Raw genomic sequence first — 10,321 nt, forward strand, 5'->3', positions numbered from 1 at the left:
GATAGATAGATAGATAGATAGATAGATAGATAGATAGATAGATAGATAGATAGATAGATAGATAGATAGATAGATAGATAGATAGATAGATAGATAGATTCACTGAGGTACTTGAAATAGGAAGCAGAAAGCTTATAAAATGATGATTAGTGATGATATGGCGAAACAAACCCATGAGAATTAAATTCAGCCAGTTACCCTCGGCTTATCGGGACCGTGTGAATTTCTTGCATGTGTGTTTATATCTGTGTGCGTGTTTATGTGTCTGAAGTGTTAATCCTACTCCGCAGTCCTGTGCCATAATAAAACCACGTCTCTGCTGATTGGACGAGAGCGACCAGGCCGGGGTCACATGGGTGAGTTCTTTGGTCCAGAGTAAAAATGGGGTTTGGTGTAAATCTAGGGTGTATTGCTGTCATCTATCACACTACCTCGTAAAAACGACACTGAGGATTCTGGGCCAACAAATCAGAGAGAAAAAAATATGAGTTCTTATTATGTGGATGGTCTTCTTAGCAAATCTACGACGGGCAGTTCCCTGTTCCCAAACGTGGAACGAGCTTCTTGCGGCATCGGACCCCGTGGGGACGACCATAGCTCTACTCGGACTGCTGCGGCCATTGCATTTGCGCCATCCCTCTCTGGAGTTTACAGCGTTAATAATACAGTGTACCAGAGCCATACTGTGTTTACCTGCGGCTATGGCCACGGGCAGGACGCACACACGTCAAACTGCAGCCCGTTTGACCAGAGCCGCCTGTTCAGCGACAGCTGCTGTCACCCTGGGACTGAACCCCTAACCTCGTCGCCGGACAAACAACACCGGATGTACCCCTGGATGCGAGTATCAGGTATGTGCTGTTTCAAAGCCCCCGGGTCAGTGCGCTTACAAAACATTGTGATACTTAGACTGGCCGTTAGTGGTTCAATTAATTTCGTGAAGCCATTGGTGTTGCATGGAAAGAATCGTAAAACTTTTATTGCGCAACTAATGAGTTCTGCAGCCATAAATTCATTTGGCCAGCGCTTGTGTGTGTTCAGTACGCAGAGACCTTGCCGCTGGGGGTTTTCTCTGCACTCCTATTACTCTTACAGCCTCTTCTCCCCTTTGTGGTTGTAAAAAAAGACCGGCCTGTTGTGTAAATCAGCTCTCCTGCACTCTGCAGCCCCTTTCTAATTGGTTCTGCATTGCAGAGGCTCTGGTATTTTCAGAAACCTGGATCAATATGCGCCACTACTGGCCGCTACACGGGGAAGTCAGATGAAAATGAAACAGTAATATTTTTTGAAGTGGGAGCTGTAAGTAGTGTCTTCGGTGTGTAGAGCCTGGCTGGCTTTTAATTGGAAAGGCATGCAGAGTATCAAAGGAGGCATGAGCCAAACACCCCAGCAGGGCCAATTTAAATTGTTGCAAAGATGCTTTAAAAAAAAGAATTGAGTTAGCGAATGCGTGTGTGCAGGTGGTAATTGAGTAATTACAGGCTGCAATTAAATATGCACTTACAAATGAATTATAGACATTTAAATCTGCTGGTTTTTATTGTAAGATCCAATTTTAAGAACACTTTAATTAAAAAAAATACAAATACAGTCCCACATTACAATAACGTTATTTCTGTTCACGCATCTCATCTTCCACAGATCCAAATCGAAAGCGAGGACGGCAGACCTACTCCCGACACCAGACGCTGGAGCTGGAGAAGGAGTTCCACTTTAACCGCTACCTGACCCGCAGACGCAGGATCGAGATAGCCCATGCCCTCTGCCTCTCAGAGAGACAGATCAAAATCTGGTTTCAGAACCGCAGGATGAAGTGGAAGAAGGACCACAAGGACGAGCCGAGCAACGAGGAACAGCACCGTGATAGTCAGGCACCGTCGGAAGGCAGGGAACCCAAAAGTGAAGAGACCCAAAGCGGCCGTGTTGACTGAAAAGTAACAGAAGAGACGGACAGAAAATCAAAATAAAGAAATATAATGTGTTAAATATTGTGTTGGAATGCATCGAATATAACTTCTGACATAACATTTAGGCACTAAGTCTTATTAATCTTTTGACAGTAATCCACATTAAAACACTACACTGCTCTTCTGGATTTCATATTTAAACCAGCACTAAAAATGCTTCACGTGACAAATACTAACTACCTACCCTAACTAGCCTGTATTTTTATATCCTCCGCATATATCCCATAGGAGTACTACAAATATGGCACATTTTGGACTACAGAAAACTACTACTGAGTTAACATTCCTTCAGCAAAAAACGACCTAGTATTTACCTTATAATTTTCAAAAACTGACACGGAAATGTAAACACGAACTGAGCTGGTGATTTAATTGATGGTTTCCTGTTTTCTACCATACAATTGATGTGCCTTATTTTGAACCGGTAAAGGCAAATGTTTTATTTGACTGATTTTGATAAAAGAATTCCTGAGTTTCTTCTTCTCCCTCCCCCTCCCCCTTTTAATTAACATGGATTTTAATCCGCCTGCTAGGGGTGAGGATTTAACTATCGACGCAAATATTTGTTTAGTTTTGCATGTAACCTACCTCAGATTCCTCACCCGCTCACTATACCGTCAGCGATTGTGCCGTAGGCTACTGTGGATATCTAGCTTTACAGATTAGTCTTTTAAATACATGTACCGTTATCCAGCTGGCAATAGCCATCATTTTATAATCAGAGAAATATTCCAGTACAGTGAGCAAATGCTGCTGGCTTTCAATCAAAGTCTGCTAGGCTTGTAGTCTGTCTTGTAAATGAAGTGAACGCGCAATCATTTAATAAAAATGCTTTTACCCTCTCTATTCGGTTTCATTCCATATTTACCGTGTTATTAAAAATATCCATCCAAGAAAAGGATTGAAATCGCGCTTTGGGTCTAGTAATATTGTGTTCACAGTTACCATTATGTGACCTTCAGTGTGACCAGTATTGGGTTGCATGTAATGAGACATGTTACAGTCCATAATGGGGGTTAGGTAAACAGTGAAGTTGGGGAATGTGAGCTATGAGGATGCGAGATGGGACAGGCTGCAGATGAAGGGAAATTACTGTTGAACTCTGCTTTCCCTCCTCGCTGGGTAAGATGGCGCCTGACGCTGACCTGCCCTCCTCCCTCCCTCCTTTTTCTGTCTCTTTCTCTCCCCTCGTCCCTCTCCCTCCAGCTCTGGGCCATAAATCCGTTGTTGTTTATGAAAATTTACAACATAGCCATACAAGTTTACGACGCGGCCCGGGTTCCTATTGGCCGCAGCTTGTCACGTGGCGGGGAGCCATGAACATGAACTTTTTTTTTCGCCCCGTTTTTTTTATATTTAATTTTCAATTGCGGGATAGAGGAGCCTTTCATTTAACGGTCTCGGACTTCCACGGGAACCTTTTCACAGTCGACCTTCGACATTTTACCATCTCTCACATCTACTTTTGGGGATTTTTTAAGGGGTCGGGGTGAGATGTTAGGCAGAACCTCGACGAGCAAGGAGCTTATAGTAAGACATGCCTGGATCATTTGGGTGCCTAGGTAACGGAGAAATGAGACGAAGGAACCGACCCCCATGGAGAAACAAGTAAGGGGTCTCAGCCGGGAGACTTTTCTCTGTCACTGCACCTGCCCACTCCCTCCAGTCACCCCCCTTGTGTTTACATGCAGAGACCTTCTCAAGGTAAGGCAGCTTACGCTCGTCAGCCAGTGCATGTGGTTGACAATGTACTTATTTGCATCTTCTTAAAGCAAGCAACTTACTTCATGGTTTCGCCTGCTTTGATTTTGGTTAGAGACTGAAATCTTGGAAAGAAATGGTTTCGTGTTACACTTGATCTTCATCAGGATTCCCATCACTGATACTTCGTGTTAAATCTGATTTATCAGATTTACAAGCTCTTATTTGATGATGATAATTATTATCGTTACTAATATTTTAACATGGTTATTCATTTTTGCAGTGATCTTAGTGTTGTTGTAGGCTGTCTGGATTGTATTTGTTATTGGATTTAAATGGGGATGTGCTTTCGGGTGGGTGGATGATAGGCAAAGTATGCGCTCTTTGACGCCCTCCTGTGGAGGCAGTGGGGCTATCGCGCTTGCAGCTCGTCGTGGTTTGTTTTGTTTTTTTTGCTGCAAATGAGAAAGGTCGACATCTGTGCATCCACGTGTTTTATTCTATTGCCTTGTATGTGTGCATGTAGGCCTCAGCGTGATGTGCATGGGATTAATGAACAGGATGGCAACCACTAAACATTATTAAACTTAAAAATGCTTTTTTAAGTGATCAGATATTTTAATTGCAAAATGTTTCTTTGCATAGATGCTCTTGTTAGCGGTATTGCCGAAAGTAAAATCAGAGAGTCATGTATGTTGCTAGACTGCAATTAATATTTAATAAAATGCATCGATGCAAAAAAGCAATGTATCCCCCAATCAGTCCTAACAGGGTGATTTAAATGCATCAAATGCAGTGATAAATCTCCCTGTTGTAAGTCATTTCTGCATAAAGAGTATGATTTTACTTTCCTTTCGATTTTTTTTTTTTGCTTGAACTACCGTAATTTCTTGGGGTAACACGTGGATTATAGGCCACGAAAAAGAAAGTGATTTTAAATGTTTTCTCAAAAGCTACTACGAGTGCGTGTGTGTGTCTGCAAAGTCGGATAGCACCGCCCCCTCCCTTCACCAGTGACCATCGTACCCCCTTCACCCCTCTCTCAACCCGACAAGTCAGACACCAGCGCGCACTCACTCCGTTGCTCTCCTTTCTTTTCGATGCCTGTGTTTTGGTTCCTGGGTGTGTCCCTGGCTCAACTCAGAGAAGTAATTTTCGTGGGAACTTTGTTGCCATTGGCCAACCATAAATCAGCTGTTGTTGCTCGACTGTTTAACCAACACAAACTCCGCGCATAGCGCTCCTCTCCTTGTGGGCCCACACTGGGTGTGTAGGAGCCCGGTATTCACCCTTCCTAAAGTCGTGCCTTCTGGGAGTGTGTTAACGCACTCTCTCTCTCACACACATACCTGGGACTGAATAAATCCATCTCACTGTTCCTGTCAATCCTAACACAGGAATGGGCTTGTGCTGGTCAAACGCTCTGCTCCGGGGAAACGGCATGTGGAGGAAACCTTGAAACCTTAGGACAAGTCACTGCCTTCGAGAGGCGAAGGTGCCATAAAAATTCCACAGGGAGTAAAACAAACGGGAAGCGCCTGACTGCGCCATGCCTGTTACGCTTCTTTTAAAATTTGTGATTTCCTTCGTGAATTAATTTGAAAGAAAGTCCAAAGCTGACGAACCGTTTTCAAATGGTGAATCGGTCCGGTTACAGCATTAAACGAAGCTGGACCAAGTGTGCTGGGGTTTATTAAGCAATGATACATAACTGCTGCAGGGAATAGCTTCTAACATATCTAAAAATAACATTATTGTTTATTATCAATAATATTTTGACGGTTTAACTGATCGATTGCAGAGTTGTGTTGAGAAATTGTTTTGGGAATTTTTTTTAATGATCACAGTGGCACAAATGACGAGAAAATCTCAAGATCGCCTTTTCTCTGTCATCGTAAATACGTATGTGCTTTTTGTATTAACCCCTAAAAATATAAATATGCAGTTCAGCTTTCACCACACTCGCAAAATAATGTTAAAGTTTGATTGAGTATTCTACATTTCGAGGACTTAAAAAGCATCAACTTCACTCCTAAGCAGCAAATCCTTTCACCGTGTCATTTTTGCAATAAAGTCTATTTTTTCCACCCCTCCACTAATTTCATTAAATTCAAAAGTCATACTTAGCAAAGCCCCGGGCTTTGTAGTTTCTCATGTTATAAAAAAGAAGAAATAATCAATCTTTAGCTTATATGTAAACAAATAAAAACACGAGAAACTGCAGCTTGGCATGATTGACTGTTTAAAGGTCAATATAGCAGAGGAGTCGCCGTTAAATAAGAGCAAAATAACATCGGGTTTGGCGCAAAAGGATTGTAATAGCTATCATCTGAGCATCTGTTCCATGGAGGCCCATAGTTATATATTTTAACCTGCTTATAAACGACATTCGTGTGTTCATATAAAGCCCATATTTATAGTTATTAATTTTTCAAAGTGGCGTAAAATCAGGCCTCGGATAGCACATTCTTTGGCTTTATTCGATAAAGTGATGTTTAGCTTTTATTCTTCCCCCAAACATTTATTCATTAGTCTTTTTTTTTGCTCTTGAAGTCGTTCAAATATTTCTCGATAGGGCTATATCATATGAGAGAAAACGCAGCTCTGTTGCGAATGGGCTTTTATTCTATTAAGTGCGCAGACTGTTTACACTCATAGCCCATCATAACATGCATAACGGATTCTGATCGAATTATTTCTGTACACTATCACCGCCGAGATTGCACTCTCAGCATGTCACTTGTTGTATTGTTCAGGAGCTTTTTTTTTTTTTTTTTTTTGCCGCAATGGTCGTTAACCTCCGAATGACCCCGTGTGCAGCCCACGCCTCGGAAAGCGCCGCAGACACGCAGTGCAACTGTTGAGCCAGAGGATGGCGCACCACGACAATCCAAAACACCCAAAGCCCCGGCTCAGAGTTTGCCCTAGCCACGAGCGCAGGGAAAGCGCGCACCCTTTATATCCCACCCAGTATTTCCTGCGTGCACGAGTTTACCTCTGGAGGTCACCGAGCAGGATTTACGACTGGTCAACAAAAGCACGTGATTCTTCGCCATACCCCATATTTGGGTGCCTACGTAAGAGAGAATCAAGTCCATGTCCCACTCATTTCCATAATTCATCATAAATTGTGCAAGGGTGCTATAGGACGCGCTAAAGCATAAGAGCCACAAATCAAGAACACAGGTTATGCTATTTTACCTCTAAAAATAACCATCAAAAACAAGAGCAATACCTACAACAAGCAAACGGTGGAACTGTCAACAAATGAGCTCCTATTTTGTGAACTCATTCTGCGGTCGCTATCCCAATGGCGCGGACTTCCAGTTACATAATTATGGAGACCACAGTACGGCAAACGAGCAATATAGAGACTCAACAGCCATGCATTCCAGCAGGTATGGCTACGGCTACAACGGGATGGACCTAACAGTCGGCCGGACCAGTACCGGACACTTTGTGGGAAGCGAGCGGACACCGGGCTACTCCCCGAGTCACTCAGCGGCGACAACACCCGCGGTGGAGCCTGTCAGGTACAACCAGTCCGCAAACAGCACCGGGAACTCGTCTCTATCGCCTCCACCTGACTCTCTACCGTGCTCCTCGGTCGCCAGCTCGTCCCCAGTGACCGAGACACAGTCTCAGCACAGAGCTGTGAAAAACTCCATAACGACCCCGTGCTCAACCCCGTGCTCAAACTCAAATGGAGCCACGCTGCTGCTCAGCCGGGACTGTGTGTCCAAAGCTTCCCCTCTGGAGGAAGAGAAGCCCGCGGGAAGTGCACCGACAACTCCTCAAAATGTAACCGACTCAACACAGCCTCAGATATACCCGTGGATGAGAAAACTACACATAAGTCACGGTAAACTGCTTTGTTTAATGACTTCGTACTGATTTTGATCTTTTGCAAAAAACAAAAAGCTGTTGTCTGACTGTTTGTTTAAAAGAAAGAAAGAAAGAAAGAAAGAAAGAAAAGGGACGTGGTATCATCTTATTTAGGACATTTTATGAGCACAAGCCAAATTTTGGCCATTCTGGCGTTAAAGTGATAGAAAGAGCACAAATAAACGTAGTTTTGGAAAAGGGGCATGTGGCGCTATGTGCACCTCTCACCTGTTTGGTTTATATTTGGTTAGCTAGACTATCAGGTACGGGATAGTGTAGCAACAGATGCGAGGTTAGACTAGTTAAATGTATCTGACCCTTTTCTACACTTGATATTTACTAAATGTGCGTTTTAAAATGGTTTTAAATAAAAAGAGGATACTTCAAATATTTTTTGCTATTAACCCTCTGTGGACTCAGTAGTAAAAGTGTGTGGTACCTTGTTACTTGTAAGTTTTAACCATTCAAGCTCTACAAGGTGCCAGTCGTGTGGCAGCGATTAAGACATTCATACCTATAATATTACCAAACACAGTATTGTAAAATTGAAAGAAACGTGTTCAGGAAAGTTGGCGCAAAAGTAAAATTATTATTTAATTCTTCTGCGTCTGATCTGTTTTCTCTTTTTGTGTGTGTGTACAAGATTTGTCTGGGCCAGAGGGGAAGCGGGCCAGAACTGCATACACTCGGTACCAGACCCTCGAGCTGGAGAAGGAGTTCCACTTCAACCGGTACCTGACCCGCAGGCGGAGGATCGAGATAGCCCATGCCCTCTGCCTCTCAGAGAGACAGATCAAAATCTGGTTTCAGAACCGAAGGATGAAGTGGAAGAAGGACAACAAACTGAAAAGCATGAGCATGGCGGCTGCAGGCGGAGGAGCCTATAGGCCCTGATTTTTACACCTTTTAATCCTGAAAAAAAGAGCACTTCAAAAAACAAACAAAAAAAACAAAACAAAGATTGTCATATCAACTTCTCCTCCTATTCCAAAAAAGCGCAGAGACTTAGCGGGCTGTGTGAGAGAAGGGACAGAGGAGTGGGTCACCCTATCTATAAACCTTCTTTATGTCCAACAATATAATTTCATTTTTATCCCTACCGTGGTTATGCTTATGTGAGTAAAATGCATTATGTACAGTTCTGTCTAGATTTAGAAAATGAAAAAAAAGAGACATGAAAATAAATGTTTGCTTAAATTATTTCTTGTTCAGACGGAAAAAAAGTTAAATAAATAAAAGCTTGAAATGCTACCCGCCTAGCGCAAATAAATCCATATTTTCTGTGTGATGCACTCAACAATAACAGCTTAATAAGTAGAAGGTTCAGGTTGAGCTACATTTGTGTTTGACCTTTCTTTTCTCTGTATGTACTGTATATGTATGTATTTATTTGTTTGGTGTATTGTACCGAGTTGTCAGATAACTTGCTTCCAAAAGTAGAACCAGCAGTAAAAGCCTTGTGTGGTTATTGTATGTGTTGTGAACACACGTGGACAAAGGTGCCGACTCACCCTTGTATGTACATTAGCTGTGCCTTGTATCTTTCTTTTCTTTTTTTTCTTTTCTTTTTTTTGCAGGAGCTGCTTTTATTCTCCTTCTTTCCTTATTATTTTATTATTATATTTTTTTTCTTTTTGCGTTCTTCATCTGGGCGCAATATCCGAGTAAAAGCGTGTTTTAGCTGTTTTTAGGGTCCCACCGTAAATCTTATCGCAATGTGTATTATCTCCATCGTGATAAGCTTTTTTTTTTTGTAAATGTTTTTCAAAAGACTGGAAGTCAAACTATAGTATGATAATAATAATGATGTTCATGATGACGACGATGATGGCCAGAATAATAAACTTTGTACTGGAATGGCAACACCTCGCTGAGTGTACGTTTTTGTCAAATCTTTCAGATTCAGGGCTGCTGTTTTATGGCGGAGAAGATTTGGGGAGTTTTGCTGGTTGATCTAAAAATCTTAAAGCCACTTGTATGAGCTGTCAGGAAAAAAAAACCAAGCTGGCAAAGTTTCCTCAAATCTCTTTGAATTCAACAGGTCCTCTCGTATTAAAGCATCCAGTTTTACTCACCTTGCTCAGGCGCTGGGGTCCTTAACTGACTTCAGGGGCCGTGGGTCCCCCCTTTGCGCACAGACTCCCGAGCTATTCCCAGAGAATTAGCTCGACTTTTCTTGCTGTAAACTTTATTAGGGCCGTTTCTGGTTCTCTGACATTTGGGTGCTAAATGAATGGGGGGTTTGTCTATGAATTCGATCGTAAAAATCATCCGGAGAGCGGCCAGATAGGCTCACTGGCCATAAACGGTCACGTGGTAGCCATTAAAGTAAGTTTTATGGTTTTGGGGAGTTGACAGTATATTGCACATAACATATAATCGCACTGACGGCGAGGCTTCGTCTGACTCTCTCTTTGCAGGCTGTAAGTGTTACTTGACCGGTACAGACCAGCTCTATTGCTCAGTCTTGCCTCAGTATGGACCGGACGTTCTCCAGGATGGGGACCGCGTCTGTGGGTAAGTTTCACCAGACTAGACGGTAGCTTGAGAACAGCCAGTCTGTGTTAAACAGCCTTATTATTGTATTCGCTCCCTCTATTCGTCCCTATTAGTCCATTACACTAATTTGTCAGTTGTGGAGTGCTGAATACTGGTCTCGGCAGATGTTGCGCAGGGTTGGGTCCAGCTCATGGCTATTTAATTGCTTCCTTCCCTGTGTAACTTGTTTCCCTCCATCTGTGGTGTAACTCATAATCCATTTTTACATC

At 42.7% G+C, this 10,321-nt stretch overlaps 2 protein-coding genes across 2 annotated transcripts in view; both read left to right on the forward strand.

The window, feature by feature from the left end:
- Positions 1 to 2,813, forward strand: part of LOC102293673 (homeobox protein Hox-A7) — a 4,784-nt gene extending 1,971 nt beyond the window's left edge. Inside the window, exons 2-3 of the mRNA XM_005928665.3 lie at positions 291 to 851; positions 1,642 to 2,813. Of these exons, the coding sequence (XP_005928727.1) occupies positions 485 to 851; positions 1,642 to 1,931 (657 nt within the window). The 5' untranslated portion in view covers positions 291 to 484 and the 3' untranslated portion in view covers positions 1,932 to 2,813. The remainder of the gene's footprint in view (positions 1 to 290; positions 852 to 1,641) is intronic.
- A 76-nt stretch (positions 2,814 to 2,889) lies between these two features.
- hoxa5a (homeobox A5a) lies at positions 2,890 to 8,450 on the forward strand. Its single transcript, XM_005928634.3, has 2 exons — positions 2,890 to 7,530; positions 8,197 to 8,450. The coding sequence occupies exons 1-2, from the start codon at positions 6,936 to 6,938 to the stop codon at positions 8,445 to 8,447; spliced, it is 846 nt and encodes a 281-aa protein (XP_005928696.1). The 5' UTR covers positions 2,890 to 6,935; the 3' UTR covers positions 8,448 to 8,450.
- Positions 8,451 to 10,321: the final 1,871 nt, after the last annotated feature.

Source organism: Haplochromis burtoni, unplaced genomic scaffold (genome assembly GCF_018398535.1).
Source record: "Haplochromis burtoni strain Fernald_Lab_line unplaced genomic scaffold, NCSU_Asbu1 Contig_116, whole genome shotgun sequence".
Lineage (NCBI taxonomy): Eukaryota > Metazoa > Chordata > Actinopteri > Cichliformes > Cichlidae > Haplochromis > Haplochromis burtoni.